The following is a 19,224-nucleotide window of genomic DNA, read 5'->3' on the forward strand; positions in this document are numbered from 1 at the left end:
GGCGTTATGAATTTGCATGAATCTTCTGACTGAAATAACCCTTCAGCCATGTCCTTCCAGATACATTTTTTTCAAATACACATTGTCGACTAGTTTGGAAAAATGACTTTGTCTTCGAACTTTGATTACAAAATGTTTCTGTCAAATGTAACAGAAAAAGAAACTGTGGGGAATTCCAGTGTGCAATTTGCAAAACGCCAATTTCAATGTCTCCTTTCAAAACATTTCACAGTACCCTTCCTTCATTTAAGCCATGTGAGGTTCATTTTGTCTGAAAATAGTTTTCACAGATTCTTTTTTTCCACCTTGTGACAAGATACATGTATGACACACATACAGCATGTTCATTATCACGCAATACTGATGACCTCACTGCAACTTCACATCGTTCAACGTCTTGAAATGCACTAGTTTAGAATCAGTCTAATAACTAGAACAGCTTAATTCAATATATGAATGCTTGTTAGTTACAGCACTGCATTGGCTAGGCATGCATTTAAACCCTGCCCTATACTTCTTTACCACAGGTTTAACATTTTAGAGCAAGGCAGAAATGAATTTATATTACTTCAGGTAAAAAATAATACTGATAATGCTACAGTTGTTAAGTGTCTATTCATAGTTTTAAAAATATCATGATTTCATATTTTTGCTATATAAAATACACAAGATAGTTTAAGATAGAGGAACTTGGCAGACTTCATATAATCAAACGCTTTCAGTTTATAAGGCAGAGTGATGGTTCCACAGGCTCCATCTTATTTTTCAAGAACGACGATATCAGCCACGCCGTGCACTTGCGTGAGCTGTTTGCAGTCGAGGGACGCCACCAGCTTCCTGGGTCCGGGCTGGGTGGGGATGAAGTGCTCTGTCAGTGTCACCGTGGAGTGACCACTAACGTCACTGAGAGGGACAAACAGGAGAGAAAGTTTAGTCTGGAGAAGGAAAGTAGTCAGGAATTTTGAAGGGTAAGAGACAGCGAGGCAAAAAGAGGGCGACGTCTCATATTCTTACCCTACAACCACTTCATGGCCCTTTTGTAGACCCAGGCCTTCCACTCTGAACACCACGTCCTTCAGCGTACGTGGCAGGGGGTTGGTGAAGGTGATCTTTGCTGCCATCTCCTTGCCAACGACAGCTTCTCCCAAAGGCTGCAAGGCACAGATTACAAACAGAAAGGGTTGAACAAAACCTTTCTTATCTTTTTAGAGTGAAGGTTTACACTGGAGGTAACCCACCCCTCCAAAAATAGAAATAACACTACCGTAGCAATGCTGTGCTAAATTGCCAATTGACCTACCGAGATGTTGAGGTCAGGGGTGCGGAGCCTGAACGAGGTCTGGTTGGCCAACACTTGCTGCGTCTCGATGACTCTTCCAGACAGGGTCAACATCAGGGCGGCTTGATCCACCAGCTGGTTCTGGTACTGCTGGTAGGGCAGCACCCACTCAATGGTTTTTTCTGTGTAAAGAGATACGGAAAATGAGCACAGCTCAATATTCGATATTTTTACGATGGAAGTTTTACTGTTTTTCCAATGATTTTCTTATCTTATCTTATCTTATCTTATTAGTTTTACTGTTTTTCCAATGATTATCTTATCTTATCTTATCTTATCTTATTAAGTTATCTTCACATTAAGATCAGAAACAGCTAGCCTCTGTCCAAAGGTAACAAAATGACGTGTTGTGTAGTTTAATAGTTAGCGTATTGAAATGAGAGAGAAATGTGTACTTTTCCTTCCAGGGAAATACTCTCCCTGGCTATTAACTTTGACAACTTCGTATTAATCCCCACTCAGACTGCTAGGAACCTGGGTGTGACACTCGACAGCCAACTCTCCCTTACTGCCAACATTACTGTAACAACACGTTCCTGTAGATACATGCTGTACAACATCAGGAGAATACGCCACCTTCTCACTCAGAAGGCGGCGCAGGTTCTGGTCCACGCCCTGGTCATCTCACGCCTAGACTATTGTAACTCCCTCCTGGCAGGGCTACCTGCTAGTGCCATCCGACCTCTGCAGCTCATCCAGAATGCAGCAGCTCGACTGGTTTTTAACCTACCTACATTCACTCACACTACTCCGCTCCTCCGCTCCCTTCACTGGTTACCAGTGGCTGCCCGCATCCGTTTCAAAACATTAGTACTTGTGTACTGTGCTGCGAACGGATCAGGTCCAGTCTACATCCAGGACATGGTCAAACCTTACACCCCAGCCCATTCACTCCGCTCTGCTTCGGCCAATCGGCTTGTTGCTCCCTCACTGCGAGCTAAACACTCATCAAAATCACTAAAAAAAAACAAAAAAATCACCAAAAACACTGTTTGCTGTCCTGGCTCCTAAATGGTGGAATGAGCTCCCCATTGACATCCGGACATCAGAAAGTTTACACATCTCCCGCCGCAAACTAAAAACACACCTCTTCCGACTATACCTTGAATAACATTTTTAAACTAACAATTTAGTAGCACTTAAATGGCACTTACTTATAGCACTTTGTAGTTTGGCTTTTTTGAAGAAATTGTACTTTCTCTATTGTTGTTGTTCTGGGTTTGTACCCTCATGGTTGAATGCACTTGTAAGTCGCTTTGGATAAAAGGGTCAGCTAAATGAAATGTAATGTATTCTTTTTTAGTTTCACTTCTTCCTCTTCCTCTTGCAAATAAAAAGTTTGTTCTTGATAAAACACACCTTTGCTTAATAAAGTAAACTCAGGGATTTTATTGCTTCAGCTTCACTCGGTCTGATATCACCAGCTTAGCTTACAGTGACTAATGTTAGCTAACTTTATCTAGATATCGCCGTGTAACAGACGTAGTTTAATGAAGTCATCACCCGTGAACAATTGTGCTACTTTTAACTTTTACCATCATGTCACCATTGTCACTTATGGCCACAGAGGTCACTGTCAAGCAAGATTTACCGAAAATCGCCAGAAAAGATCTTCTTGAACTGAGCGTTTCAACTGCACCGGAGCAGCAGACACTAGCTGCGCAGTTGATACGACAGACTGCAAACACTTGCTCATCTACACATTGAGCAACATTAGCACTATACACATAATCGTTTGATACATTGTTGATATAAAAATATAGACTACGGCACTAACAAGTGGTTGATACTTTAAGGCTTAGTGGAAATCTGACCTTCATTGGGCAAAAGCTCCACAGGTATCTGTTCCTTCTTGATGGTGCCCTTCAGCACACCGGTGTAGTACATGACGGCCACCTGGCTGTGCAGGGTTGTCTGACGAGGCTCTGAGCTCAGGTTCTTCACCAAGATGCTCAGCTTAGCATCGGTGCCCATCCTCGGCCCCTCGCCCTCCATCTTCACCTCCACGGCGACGTCCTCAGCCATGGGTGTGGAGTAGACTTCTGGCTTGCTGCCATAGCGACTGGCGGTCTCCACAGCGATGCGTTCCTCCTCTGAATCTGATAGGGTGGAGGGAGGAGAAGGAGAGTGAGTTATTGACAGAAGCGAGAGATTTGGCACACAGCCCTTCCAAACAAAGCAACACGTGTTTTAATAAATCATTACATTTTAATAGTGTTGGAATGATTCTGACGCTCTGAAACATCAATCGAAATAAAACGTGTTTTTCCGCACCTTCTTGGTGTTTGTACAGGTGTGTGATGTCTGCCCGCTCTTCAGAGCCCACGGCTTTGGTGCTGATGCAGTGGCCGACCGCTTTCTTCTCGATGTGGAACTGGTTGAAAGTGCCATCCAGGTTCCTCTTCCAGTAGATTTTATCACTGTTGACCTGATAGGAAAAACAGGAAAAAAAAAAAAGGTCATGAGAAGAGGAAACAAAGTATCCATCACACTTATTTATTATTTTTATCCTTTCGTACAGTTGTAAAGAAATTATGTTTTCTTTAACTCTCTTTTGAATCAAATGGGGAGAATCAGGGGCCCAAGAAATAGTTCCTGTCAAAGACCAATATTTCATATCCTTAATCCCAGAGATTGAGTTTGTCCACCTGTCTCTAACTGGGGCAACCCATTCTTATTTATATAGTGGTGAATAAAAAAAGATTTCTGTCCCACTTGCCAATTCATACCACTCACCTCAGCGAACACAAAAGGCGTGTCATGTTTGAGGTAGACTTGGCCGGAACGGATGGCGTTGACGGATGCGGGGCCACAGCGGAAGGTGCCCTGACTTGTTTCCTGTGGAGTGGAGTCAACAGCCTGCCAGCCTCCATGGCCAGGAGGCAGGTCCGGTCTGGCCATCCAGCAGTCGTTCCATACGTGGAAATTCCTGAGGGAAGATGGAAATGAGAGGTTTTAATATGAGGTTGTTTTAAGAGGAACAGTGTGACACTTTGTGAAATATGCTCTTTAGCTGAGGAGGATGATCTACACCAGCCTGCTGTGTGCCACCCATTTCAGATTCAGATCAATCATCCGCCTTTTGTTTGTATAGCACTTTTCATACAATGTAACACAAAGTGTTTTACAGAACAAGGGCATAAAAACAACATCCTCCGTCCCTTCACTCACCCCATCCACGCACACAGCAAAACAAAATTAACAGGAAGTGAGGGAGCGTTATCGTAAATCTCATAAGTTTGAAATGAGGATACAGCAAAGACAGGAAAACAAAGAAAGATAAAATGATATGGATATAATAATGAAATACTAAAAGAGATAAGTAAAAGATAAGGATAAAGTAATAAAATGGTTCCAACAGTCTCATGATTAGTTTTGTATTAACTGACAAATACGAGAGTGAAATCATTCTTCTCATCTAACACTCTAACACACGAGAAAAGCTTATTAAATCAGCATATTTCCCAGTATGTAGAGCTGTTTCTTTAATATTTCATGGCATGTTCTTCAATTATACTTTTTGAAAGCTTCATTTCAGATTTGCATTATTAAAATGTCCATGAGCGAATGAACAGTATAGTGGGCAAAACCTGTGTCAAGCATTTACAGAGCAAGTAGAGATAAAGTGTAATTTTAAAAAAGAGCATTATCAGTAAGCTTGTAGACCTGGACGATATGGCCAACAATTATATGTAGATAAAACATTTACTATCAGTCAATATCGAAAATGATCAAGACAAATGTCTCAATATTATCATTTTTGCACTTGATAAACAGCAACAAAAATGGTAGATCAATTATGTGTCAAACCTCACTCTGATTGTACAATGCATAATCAATATACCAATATAAATTGGACTTTTGTTATATTGCTATTCATGAAAACTATATTGTGATAATTATAGTTTTTTTTATTGCCCAGCCCTATCAGCTGGTATGGATTCAATGAAATTCAACATAAATCATTGATTCAGAGGGAGTTGGCTAACTTTGCTCTGTGTATGGAGAAACAGGTGCCTGGTGTACTTTTGCTTCATAGCTATAGAGGGACAAGAAATGGCACCCATCAATCTAAGAACTGTACTTCACTTATGGGAGATAGATATCAGTTCAGCCTCTTGAGTCTGAAAGGAGCTGCAGATAATTGTAAGTACACGACGTCTCAGGGTCAAGTCAAGTTAGGAGACTGCTTTCGGAGCAGATCTAAATATATGGTGCATTCCAAAGGTATGGATTTAGCAGTGGGCAATTTTCCACGCAGGGTGTTCCTGTCAATGTAAAGATACACATCTTACCAGACGGAATCACTATTGAGGTAGTCGATCGGCTCCGCATCCTCATCGAAATACACATCGGTGGTGAGGGACACGTCAGTATCGTGAGCGGACTGGAAGTTGGTCACGCTGCGGGCTGGTATTCCAAGACACCGCAACACTGGAAACAAAGACAGACACATAAATAACATTTACATTAATTCAAACTCATTTAATAGTTGAATTATGTTTCCAGATGCAAAAGATGTGAGCAATCACTTGGCACATTTCTACAAAGATGGCATCTGCCTGGTTGCAGAGAAAGCTGATAAACCTGCATGAATGAAAGCAACACATGTGGCTCTATCTGTGATAAAAGTGGGAGGTATGACAGGAATGCCAATGCAAGGTATTTATGGTGTACATGAGCTACGTCCTGCTATCAAGAGCAATGCTGCAGTAGTGCTATCATGTGAGGAAATCCTGCAAGCACAGATTTAATGAAACGTTCTGTTTCAGAGAGGTGAGATCTGATTAACGGAGCCTGATAAACAGGAAGTCAGGATTACGATTCATTTAGACACTGTGAGTCAAACTCATGTGAACACTGGGAGATACAACACTGGTATTCTCTGTGGCATTTCACACACACACTCATACACACAAATACAATCTCTTCACATGCCTTCCGCCACCACCCACTAAGCTCCAGCCCCTCTATAAAAACACCATCACATGATCTATTTCACATGCTCACCTGTTGTGGTGACCCCAGAAAAGACCCAGCACTGTCCATATGACACAGGCGTGCCGCTGGAGGAGTGGTACTTCCTCAGGATCTCCACGCTGCTGCTCCACGCCGCAGGAGAGACTCCGTCGGAGTATTTCCCAGACCAGTTCCCGACCAGAACCCCAAAGTCATCCTGAGCGTTAATCTGGAAAGAGGATGGAGACTCAATCAATAACATGTGACTGCCATCATACCGTTTTCAAAACAGGACGTTGAAAATTATATGGGCTGCAGCTAAAATTAAAGACAGTGAGACAGTCAATCCTTCAAATTTAAGATATAATAATGTTACATTTAATGTGATAGTGAAAGGCTTAGTTTTGATATATTTAGAAGTAATTTTCTGATGTAGCATTGCACTTGGTCTGCTGCAGGGGTTCTCAAACTGGGGTGTAGCCTATAAGTAACACACTAATAAAACTAATGACTATTTTGGTTCAGAATTTCATACACTTCCTGTAGGAAAACATCCAAAAGCACAAATCTTTTCAAATCGGGGTCCATGGCAAAAGTTTGACAACAACCGATCTAAAGTGCAAGACACACGTGCATTTAGGGTGTAGCTAATTTAATAGTAAAATACCCAATGTAGACACTGGATAGTAAAATTACAACTGTTTCTGTCTGAAACCAGCAATAACACTTCCATCTCTTTTTTATTCTAGATATTCTTCTTCCTTATCAAGACCGAGAGCCTACTTTACCCAAAATGTAAATTCACTGCTCAACTTGAGAATTGGGTTTCTTATGCTATTAGTAGCTAATGTAGCCTCAGGCCTCTAGCCTCAAGCAAAGAAGAACTGTGCTTTCAACAGAGGTTTAGTAATTTAACGTCTCTTTAACTCCACACCAACAGATCTTTCTCATAAAAAAAAAAAAAAGTAAGTAAACTTCAGACACAACCAAATGGAAAAGACTTCAAACTACAGAATGCTGTATATAACTTCTTTAATATGTGCACATTGCACTGCTCGAGGCCTATAAATGGCCTTTGATGTGTAAAGTTAGTTAATTTTGACTACTTTGACTGCTACTGAATTAGATCATATGCAGTATACCGTATGTGTGTTATATGTGTGTGAAATACATGAATATACATTTTTATATTTTATCAATGTATTTAGCAGTATATCCATGTAAGTGTCTTACCAAGGCAGATAGGACCCTGACCACATTGACAGAATCCCCTCGACCAGACGGAGGCATGTCACTCTTCTCCAGGATGAACAGACACGCATCCAGGATTCCTTCATGAAACTATGGTGAAAAGAAACCCCACACAAATTAGTAATAAAGAAAATAGTTAATTTAGATGGGAATTGATCATTCTTTTAACATTTAAACATTAAAAGATAAAAAAACTCCATTGATTACAAAGACTTTCATGCTGAAAAAAAGGCCTAACAAGTAGGTTAACCCTGGTGATGTTCAATATTTTATATTTCTATATTTACTAGTCCATAAATCCCATAAAAAGACAGAAACCAGCGATTAGTTTATCCAAGTATTGCCTGAGTAGCTAGAGCCTGATATGTCTGATCCTATTAGCTCCCAGTTGAGCATTTTTTTAAATAAAACAAAATCAAAAGCTGTTTTAAAGATGAACAACTTCAGTATAGGGACAACTGGGCGTGATAGTGCCTACCTGTCCAAAGTTCCATGTCCGGGCCCCAATTTGATGCTCTGTGCCGTAGTAAATCCTCCCAGTGTCATTCAGCACATACTCCTTCCTCTCCTCCTCATCATCCAGGAACACTGTATCCTCTGGAAAGAACATGACAGTTATATATCTGTGTATGATCATTTATCATCATCAAAACAATTATGACAATACACTGTTTCATATAAGTGTGTGTTTGTTTGTGTGGGTGTGTATGTTTTCTGTAAGATTCTACACTGGCACATCTTTTAATTATTCTTATTTCAGTAGAACTATATGGGTTTATTTTAATGATATAGACTCTAGTGAAGACTTTGACTTATTTTCCTGTCTGCGAAAAAAATGACCCACAATCCTCTCTTTGTTCACCTCTTCAGTGACTAAGCCCCGAAAGAATGTGATTTATATTCACAAATCATGTCCCCAAGAGTCTCCTGGACCAGGAAATGGTTAAGAAACACAAAGAATCCTTGGACCTTGAAATGGGGCCCACACTCATTTATGGGAAGTAGTCTGTTTTGAGTGACATCAGCGCCCCAGACTTGGGCGTGCACCCCTGACATGAGCTTCACAATCACAGTCTTTCTTTTTACTCATTGTCTCTTGCTGATTCTACAGTGGTTAGTGGCGGGTCGCGAAAAAGGAACGCGACATAGGGAAACAAAGAGAAAGCAGTAAAAGTAGCAGAGTATTCATGATGGAGGTGAAAAAAGCCCACAGTCCAAAGTGAAGGGAAGAGGTCATGAGGGACGAGAGAGAAAGAGGGGATGTTATGCTTGGGAGGGAAATGAGGGAGAGAGAGTGGAGCGTAGCAGAGAGTCTTGAGATTTCTAAAGGAGAGATCAGAGGGAGGTGAAGTTGACTTTATCTGGCAGCTATGATGGTTGTGGTTTTCACTTCTTCCCTGAACATCGTGGAATGTATGATGAAACACACACACACACACACACACACACACACACACACACACACACACACACACACACACACACACACACACACACACACACACACACACAGGATGAAGAATGAGGAGGAGGCCGAAAAACGGGGCAGTGGGGTGATGCAGTGAGGGCCGGGTCAGCAGATAGCAAGAAGGGAGTAGGACAGAGTGGGCGAGGCATATAAAGGAAGGAAATACACATGGAGGCAGTAAAAGCGAGGGAGAGGACAGGTTGTCACCAGCTGTGGGATTACTCTGAGCTCGCCCCGTGGCATTTTATACAGTAATTGTAGGATTTTGACTTTTATGAGCGTGAGGGAGAAATTGGTCTCGGGAATAAGAGATTGAAAAAGGGAAGAGGAGATTGGGAGTGCTGCCAAAAGCAGCAACCCCATAATAAAAGACCATCTTTTAATCAAATCCAGGTCCACATTTTTTTTTTGTTAGCTGTGTCGCAAATACACTGCTTTTCTGCTAAATTTCCTGTGGGTATAGTTTGCAGTGCTCAGCAAACTGAAAGAGACTCGGGAGAATAAACAATGGATCGCATTTCCTAATGCTTTTATTTAAATTAATAAGAAACTAATAAATCCACAATACATTATTCAAAAAGACGACAGACCTTTATTTACTTGTTAAATAAAATTAATTTAGAAATGAGGAAATAGTAATTCCAGCAAAAGTAAAAGATGATATCTGTGTGCAAAAAACACTTATTTTATATAAGGAGCTATATGTTCTGTTCACAAACATAACTCGCCGTCAAGGAGCAAAATCTTTTTGCCTAAACCAAATTCAAAGATAGCTACAGTATTTCAGACTGATTTTGTTATGTAAGGCTTACTAATGCAATTAAATAGTTTCACAAGAACCAAGTCTCAATTATCACTCAACATTAAGCCGCTCAACCTCAGGGAGGCTAGCTAAAAATGTATGCCATCATATCAGATGGAAGGTATCGATACCACGTTCCGCGCCATGTTTGAAAACTAAAATATATAATATCATTGACACCTACTAACAATGCTAATTATATAGTGCAACAACAGTCTGGACACCAAGCCAATGACTGAAATCATGTTTATTTGCTCTTGTAGATGGGTCTGGCCCTCATCAAATCCTCACTAATTTCCATTTGATCCCAGAGCTAAAAGAGGAACAACTATATGACTAACACTCCTCAGACGGCCAGAGAAGCTCCAAATGAATGAAAAAAATGTATTGCTGGTATGTATTAACTGGCAGTTTGCTAAGATGTTATCATATCAATTTAAAAGGCTATAATATTCTATTCAGCTTGTTTTTGCTGCCCTCAATTGGCCAAAAGAATTAATGAACTTTAACTGCAAAGGTAGCTCAGTGTGCAAACACCAGGATCAACCTTATTTATCTGTGAATGTTCTAATTATCTGTAATAATTTCAAAAATGATGTTTAAAGATCGGTTTCATCTTGCACACAGATGTTTTAGTTATACACAATTCAGGGTGGAGCTGTAGTAGCACAACCAAGTTCACCAGCTGTCTTGAACTGTAGCCAGTGGAGTTACATAACTCCCATAGTTACAGGATCACGCTGTAGCTATTTGGTTGACAGCAACACGGATCAAGTTGGCCTTTTTCACCCATGTGTAACATTATATCAGCACTCCTCTCATAGATTCGGAGGCTGTACACACATCTACAGTATTTTGTGCCAGTATTTGCCATCTGAATGATGATGCTGTTACACAGCAGATATTTCCTGGGAACATCTTTGCTGGCAGCTCAGCAGTTTTTCTGCCATCAAAAATATAGATTTTCTTTTAAAGCTATATGGCCTCAAAAGCTTATGTTAGGACGAATGAAATGTTATTTATTCCAGACAGGTTATGTAACACTGTCTGTCTTCGACCAATGTTCTCCTCTTATCACCAATCTTATTTTCTTCATTTTATTTCCTTACCTTCACACCAAGGGTTGAAGAGCATGACGATGTTCTTGTTGGAGTTGTAGGTAGTTGCGGCCTCTCCCTTTATAGAGCAAGTCACCACGCTGAGCCCGTACAGGCCAATCACAGCGCTGGCTGGAGAGTTGACGGACAACTTGACCTTGGTGCCGTTCGCCGCTACGATCTTTGCCTCCCAGCGTTCATCCTCCAGGTGATCCACCAGAGGAATGATGACGTGGGTGCCTTTGGACACCATGGGCAGGGGACCTACACCAGAGAGGGGATATTTGAATCAGAATGCACCATTATGGAAGAAATATAAAGAAACATTTTATTATGTTCTGTATTGTAATGGTTTCTATGTTGTGGCTTTAGATGGCAGCCTACTGTACAATGTATTATCTTTTGAAGTAATGCAAATGCAAATACGAGTTCCATTTTTGTTATTGCAAATATATACTCGTATCTGTCCATTAAATCTGAACAGCCAGGAGGCTGTTGCTGAGCTTAGCATAAAGACTATAACCAGATAACGCAGCAGATAGTCAGAATGAGGTAGACAAGACAATAAAATAAAATAATATATAATATTTGAATCACACTTTGTTTCACAGTGAGTCAAAATTGAAGTTGTTTTCTCATTCTTTGTCAGCTTTGAATTTGGATGAACTCGAGTTATACAGCAGCTATGGAAGCAGAAGGACTTAATGTTTTAATAAAGTCCTTCTGGCTGGGGAACAAACCTAATGTTTTATTATCTGTGTCAAAGTATTTGACTCTCACAGTGGTTGAAAATCCGACCAAACTGTAAACCACATATGTATCACATTTCCAGCCGTGCATGTTCCTCTGACTCTGGGTCTGGAAGACATCCAGTTCTGCATAAGACACACCTCCCCGCAGATGTGTTCCTGTGTACGTGACCCGATGTTTTGTTGCGGAAAACTCCAAAACAGCTGAACCAACTTTCAATTAAGTTTATCATAAAGTCCCTTCTATCCCAGCAGCTATGAAGACTTATTGGAAGCTTTGCTCTGAGCTATGTGCTGTTTTATTTGAGTATGGAGTTTACCAAGATCTCATTGTTCTCCAGCTGACCCCAGTCAAGACCCCATTCTTCCTTTCTCACCACTGAGGACTTCTTCAAAAGGAAATCAATTAAAGAAACGTGTTGTGTCTTTTCGGAGAATGTAGTCGCCTTCATTGAAACAGACTTGGAAGTTTTTTCTTTTCTTAGAGAAGTTTAGTAAGTGACGATGATAAAAGCTGCTCCTTGTAGTGCAACGCTTAAAACCTTCGCCTCAAATGCAGCCGTTAGTTCGAAGGTAATAAGTGCATGTTGAATGTGGTTGATAGTTACTCTCCTCCCGTTCGAGCATGTAACAATCTAGGCTGCCGCTGACTGATAATCATTTCTCCCTGGTGATGTAATAGCCTTTTATTCCTCAGCCGGTCGTAGCAGTGTGAGGCCTGTAAATACCAGAGGGAGGTGTTCTGTGTCCTGAAGTCTGGAAAGTGTTAGCACTGTGCTGGGTGGTGGAATCCAAAACTTGTGGCGTACGGCTGAACTGCTGATCTATTTAAATGTGATCGGTATGCATAGCATTTTGACCACATTTCCCAGGCTCTGTTTTGAGTCAGGGGTTCGTTCCTTCACATTTCACATGGGTTTGCAATAAATACTGGTTAAAGGGGCAGTCCACCAATTGTACACATTTATATTAGCTTATTCTTCATGGACTGGTAATCTTAATCTGTCAAAAAACAGTCAGATGAGCTCGACACTGCCCGTCATGTTCCAAATGTGTAAATTTGAGTAGATTTCATCTTTCTTGTTATTTAACATTGTTAACTAGATGAGGCAATGTGTTTTTGAACTGAACCATAGGTTGGTCTGGTCAAGTTTACAATATACTACAATACTACGAGGAGGGTGCGAATTATATGTCCAACAGCCACGCCCACATTTTTTTGTTTAGAGATAAGGACACTTCAAAGTGCCAATCGGATTTCTATTTATTTCAAGTTTTTATCTTTTACTTCTAGCTGACCATTCTAATTGTTCATCCATCAGCTGCATTTAGTTATTTTCATTATTAAAGTTGCAGTGTGTAGAATTTAGTGACATAAAGTGGTGAAGTTGCATGATGCAGCTGAATACCCCTTACCTCACCCTCCCCTTTCCAAACATGAAAGAGAACCTGTGGTAACCTTACATTTTTAGAAAAACTCAAAGGGTGTTTAGTTTGTCCAGTCCGGGCTACTACAAGAAACATGGCGGCCTCCATAGAGAGGACCCCCGATGTAAGTATTTCAATATAAAGGGCCATTCTAGGGTAAATAAAACAACAATTTGTATAATTCAGATGAAACACACTCGTGAAAACATCACTAGGATTATTTTATATTAAATTTCTGGCAATAGATCCCTTTCACCTAAATCGTACACACTGCTCGACCTTTAAGGTTTGGCCTATTTGAAGCAGTCAGCTATGTTATTTCATATGTTATATTAATCCCTAAACCATGTATCACCCCATGACTCCCACTGCATGAATTTATTCATCTCATACCTGTTTTCAGGTCCAGATGCATTTTGTCATTTTCAGCATTGAAGGGCCTGTTGAGCTCCAGCTCAATCTGGAAGGTCTGTCCTCTGCGGATGATCAGCTCGTCGCCGTGATACAAGTCCGTGTGGTGCTCCTGTCTGTTCTGACTTGTCTTGGAGCTCAGCGGGTCAACCGAACGCACCGACAGCTTTATTTCTGAAAGATTATAAAATGTGCATGATGCAAAAACAGTTAGAGATTTGATCTAAGCCTATAGTCCCAATATACAACAGTTTATCCAAAAAGTCAATCACGCTACCTTCCATCTCCTTTGCTTCTCCATTCTCAGGCTTTGGCTTGGCGGGCTCTGGGGCTGGAGGTTTGACCAATTCAACCTTGTCTGTGATATCATAGGAGGTGCTGTTCTGGCGCTTACAGCAGCACGGACACATCTTCCTGAACCATCGGCGACAGGCTCCATCTTCCTGTTTCTTCTCCCCCTCTTTCTGAATGGTGAGCTCCACCCTGGTGGGCGGGGCTGCTCCGGAGAAGCGCCCTACCTCCGACACGCCCCTGACTGTCAACCGCTCGCTTGGCATTCTAGAGGGAAATAAAAAAATGCTTGAATTGTCTGAAAAAAACTAAAATATATTACCCCGATAAGACTATTGAATCATCCCCCTCTTTGGAAAAATGAATGTTTTGCAACTTAAAGATAGGGTTGGCAATTTGTTTCTTTGGACAAAATGAAATGATTGGCTGAATCAGAGATGATAGCCACAAGTTAGCGAGCAACACACAGAAGAGTCGGTTTCTAGGAGTTCACAATCATGTGGGTGTAGCTTTGACGAGACAGCCAATGGGAGGGGGTGGGATGTATCAATTGCATTTTATCAAAGTGTAGCCGGCTCTTGCGAGCTTAGCTAGTTGAAATTACAATAACATGTTTCATCGCCTACCCCACGCAGTATTTATCATGCAGATACAGTAGTGTGAGGACCAGAAACACAATTTCATTCGTCTCAACGTTTTTGGCACAAAAGCAGAAATCTCAGACAGAAAAATGAGACCGAACATATCTGCAACAGGGCATTGGTTGAGAAAACGTCGAAGCAGCTCATCAACATTGTAGGTGCAGCAGACAGAAAATGGACAACGCAAGACATTGTAGAGGTCATTATAGAGACGGTATGGAATTTCATTCCACCGAACTTTGTATCCATAACAAAAAACATCTCTTCAATCCTTTCATCTCTCCATCAGGAAAACACCCATTATACTTTCTCTTTCGCTTTTTCCCACAATTACCACGTTCCAGATGTGCGCTCGCCTCGGTCGTTAGGCTTTCCCAAAGCATTCTGGGGTATTTAGCCTTTATCCTTGTCAGCTACACTCGGTGAACACTGTAACACGCCTCCTGCAAGGAACTGGATTCTATCTGCCTCACCCCAGCTGCTGGGGCGTAATGTAGTTCCCGTGCATGTCCCTGTGCACGTGGGTGTAGGTGTACCGTGGATCATATGAACATCTATCACACTGCCATGTTTCTCCCTCTCATACGGTGAGGGTGGGATCACAGCGGAATTAGATCATTTGTCACATTAAAGATAAGCCTGTCCTAGGGCGTCGTAATATCCAAATGATTAGGGTGCATACCACATACCCCAAATTCCCTGAGCACTGCGTTCCTGGTTCAACTCTGCTCAACTATTTAATGCATGTCATTCCCCTACTTTCTTTCCTGCATTTCCTGCCCGTCTTCACTGCCCCTGTCAAACAAACAAACATATTAAAGAAATATATAAGCCTCTAAACTCAGGGTTAAATGTCATGCAGCAAATATGGCGAAGCGAAAACAAAAAGTGTTTACATAAATGGAAGGCAGAGGGAGGAGGCCTTTCCCTTTCCCCCCCCTCCTTTCGCTCCTTTCTCTCAACATCTGCAACTTGTCAATTGCATAAAAGACACTCAAGGCTGAGCACTGCACGCAAAATTCAATTCATTTTACTCGAACTTTAAAGCCCCGTTTGAGTTTTGTTGACTCTTGTGAAACACTGAGCTGCAGTAATGCACGTAGTCTGGAGAAATGGAGAATTGTAAGGCAAACATATACACAATGTTTGGTTTATGGGCTTACTATTTGCATTTTTACAAACACCCTTCACTGAGCCCTGCCTCCCATTAGATGCTGAATCTACTCCTGTAAAACTTTCCATTCTTTAGCACTCTACAGTCTGAAGGGTGGAAGATTCACACTAGAATGGGTCGTCAATGTCACACAGAAGTGAACAGAAGATTTCTTTTCTAACCGACAAGGATCTTATCTTTGACTGAGACAATCACTAATACATCAATCAGCTATAGAAAGCAAGTTAGTCAGTATGATGGTGTATTAGTGATTATCTCAGTCAAAGATCCTTATCTCGTCTTGACTTGTTGTTGAAGAAAAAGAATTACGAGATTTCAAGATGAATCGTTACATCCGCATCATCAAGTCCAAGTTTTACTGGAGCCTGAAAGAGTCGAACTTCAGTGAGCATGAGTTATCCTTGGTGCCTATTTCCGAAAAACAATTGTTTAAAGAAGGTTTTTAATCTTACAATTACGACTTAGTTTTTGTAAAATATAAACTTTATTTTAACTTGGGTTAGGGTTAGGGTCACTTTACAACTTTGTCATGTAATATTGTGACTTTATTCCCGTAAGTATTTTTTTCTCGTAGTATTACGACTTTGTTTTAGAAATCCCCGATTTTTTTTCTTCAACATGGCCCTACTGTGTCGTAAATTAACGCTAATTTCTTTATCTAATAAAGTAAAATAACGCAGTTAGCTGGTAAAATGCTCTTTAGTTTTGGAGGTGGTAAGCACCAGACTAGCTAGTTCGGCAACTTAAAGTTAAGGTTAAAGTAAATCTCCAGGAAATCAATGTAAGTCAATGTAATGTCCTCTGTCTTTAACAGATCATCATCCAGAAGTCAGACTCTCTAACCTGATGTTGATCGAAACAAAGTGAAACACATTCTCCTAACTGGGCAATTAAAATAACTTCATTGAAGTTTGTATTCCTCTTTATACTCACAGACAACAAGGGACTGAATATTTGTGAAAAAATGAAAGGTAAAAACATAATTGTTTAAAAAATACAGCAACAATGATGCTTTTCAAGCATAACAACAGCTTTTCATGCTGTGCTGCTCATTGTTTGTGTCTTCACAGGCTTTAAAAAAGGCAAGTTATCTCCCTGCTGCACCTTAGGTGGCCTATAAATTAGCCAATTAGTCACCCACTCAACCCCATAAAACCATGAAAAGCCTCAAGCCTCTTTTTTTTTTTGGCAGCGCTGCTCTTCCCTCACGCTCTAATGCACAAACTTAAATGGGTTTATAATACAGCCATCAGCCAAGCTTGAAATGAAGTGTAACTTCTTCATCTCTCTCTTGCTTTGCCCATCGCCACCCCGCAGCATACATCATGTGTGGTGCATGTGTCCTGTCTCCTTCTGCAGCTCTGCACTTCTTCCACAGTCAGTTTGGATTGGCATGCTCACACGCCTGGTACGCCCACCGGCCTCTGAGATAAGTGAAACTTTGGCTGGGCTTGTATGTCAGGTGATGTTGTTCCCATGTAACACTGATTAGTTGATTTAACTCAAAAAAGGGAAAAAAAGCATTATTTAAAAAAATTTATTGCCTGGAATGTCTTAAGAAAAAGTTGAAATCCTGTAAATTCCTCATCCTTCAATGTTTCTAAGTATGGAAACCACATCAATTATTATCACAAAATAACTTTCATCACAAGCAAAAAAGTTCAATATATATCAATATATAACTTGTGCATTGTGCAGGCACAGTGAGGAGGTGTAACACATTATTGATCTGCACAGGCCAAATCCAGAAGTTGGACCCCAACTGAAATCTGATTGACCCCTGTCCTATCAGTAGACTTTTAAAAAAACAATAAACTAGTCACTTACTAACAATACTAACAATGAATATGACAATTTGGTTAGCTTTTTTTACACCATGTGCTTGACCAAGGAACAATTTATAAAATATTTCCAATGACTAAATTGTGGCACTGGATCAACCTCAGATTTCTTCAATGTTTTGCTGTTTATCATCCTCTGCTCATAAACCTCACCCAGGTGCAGAAATCGTCATCTTTAAACTTAACAAATAATTTTGTAACATTTATTGTGATAATCTGTATAGCAATATCAACAAATTTTGATCTTCATAAAATTTCCTCCAGCTTTATCTCTGAGAGAAGGGGAATGATCAGCTGCAGCTGGTTGGCCACCAACCAACCAGGCTGAACACATGAAAACACTTTCACTTGTTGTTTCTTTCACTGAACATGGTTGTTGTTGCAGTTTATGACAGAAAAAGTTCAGCTTTTATTCAGAGCTGACAGAAGCTTGATAATGCTCAAGTTCAACAAAGTCCAGAAAACACCCAGTGAATAAGACAATAAGTTCCACACTGTAATATACCTTTGATATGATCTCTACTTTTGTAAACATGTATCCCCCCTCTCTCTCTCTCTGTGGACGAACCATCACCGTTAGGTGTTTGGAATAATAAACTCTTAAAGTAGCAGTGACTTACTTTCTCTTCGTGGATTCTCCTCTTCGAAATGTTCCTTCAGCGGATGAAAACTTTTTTCTTCTTCACTCGCTCTGTTCTTGGATCTGAATACTTATATGCTCCGGACACACCCCCCTCTTCTCCCAGCTCAGCCCACCGCGCCCCACCCTGCTCCGCACGGCTCAAGTTACCCCAATCCCAGCAGGACCTGGCGACCGGAGCGCGCTGCGTAAAAGAGCGCACGTAGTGAATTATAACCACACGCACGCACGCACGCACACAAACACTCACACACATACACACTCACACACTGAGGATATAAAGTTTGTTACGCAATGTTCAGCCAAACTTTTCCAATGCAGGAAGGGAGTGGGAGCACACCGATAGTGGAGTGCAGGAAGTAGACTGTAATGCTTGAATATTGTGAATGTTAATGTGACGATATCATAAAAAATCATAAAAAAAGGTCATAAATGATAAATAAATAAATGAATACTACTAATACTCACCAAAGAACAGACAAAAACTATAAACCACACCAATCTCAAACTAAACTATACCAAATCAGACCGATTTTATTTATTATCATAACCTTATCAACAGGCCCAATAAGGGTAACAAAGATCTCAGATCATTTCTTTGTGTTAATAGGAAGAAAAAAGTATATCTTTTTTAATGTTGATGTTCTTTTTTGGTACCAACATTTTCCGTCCAGCCCTCAGCTACAAAAAAACTCTCCCCATCCATCCCGATATTTTTTAAAGGTCATCATTTCTTTTTACAACATATATCCTTCCAAAATAAAGTGGCATTTAATAGATACTCTAAATTGATACATATTCAAAGAATCCACATCCTCAGCTTTAAAAAAAAGTATATTCCCAACAAATCCTGAAGTTAGTAAAGTAGAAACTAAATTTTATAATGTGACAAACATCCAGTACTCGACGCAAGGAATAGGAATTCCCCTCAATGTTGTTGGACTCACTGTGCAACACATTGCAAGACATTTAACTTCCCCTGCACACTCACTATCAGTTCTCCTCTGCTGGTCACATGACAGAAAAACCTCAGAGGACAAACCCTTCCTGACCTCTTGTCCACTAAAGCCACATCCTAAGTTTAAACCACGGCTGAAATGATCAAACCAAAATATTCAGAATAGGGTTGGATC

The 19,224-nt window shown here is 40.6% G+C and overlaps 1 protein-coding gene across 1 annotated transcript; it reads right to left on the reverse strand.

Annotated features, from left to right (window-relative positions):
* Window positions 1–78: 78 nt before the first annotated feature.
* tgm1l1 (transglutaminase 1 like 1) lies at window positions 79–18,229 on the reverse strand. The gene is made up of 14 exons (XM_035170400.2): window positions 18,072–18,229; window positions 13,782–14,062; window positions 13,487–13,678; window positions 10,929–11,180; window positions 8,028–8,146; window positions 7,532–7,639; window positions 6,350–6,527; window positions 5,635–5,773; window positions 4,076–4,268; window positions 3,614–3,767; window positions 3,154–3,438; window positions 1,301–1,461; window positions 1,015–1,151; window positions 79–903 (listed from the first exon to the last, which is right to left on the reverse strand). The coding sequence occupies exons 2-14, from the start codon at window positions 14,059–14,061 to the stop codon at window positions 759–761; spliced, it is 2,343 nt and encodes a 780-aa protein (XP_035026291.2). The 5' UTR covers window position 14,062; window positions 18,072–18,229; the 3' UTR covers window positions 79–758.
* Window positions 18,230–19,224: the final 995 nt, after the last annotated feature.

The sequence above is a fragment of the Hippoglossus stenolepis genome, chromosome 11, assembly GCF_022539355.2.
Source record: "Hippoglossus stenolepis isolate QCI-W04-F060 chromosome 11, HSTE1.2, whole genome shotgun sequence".
Lineage (NCBI taxonomy): Eukaryota > Metazoa > Chordata > Actinopteri > Pleuronectiformes > Pleuronectidae > Hippoglossus > Hippoglossus stenolepis.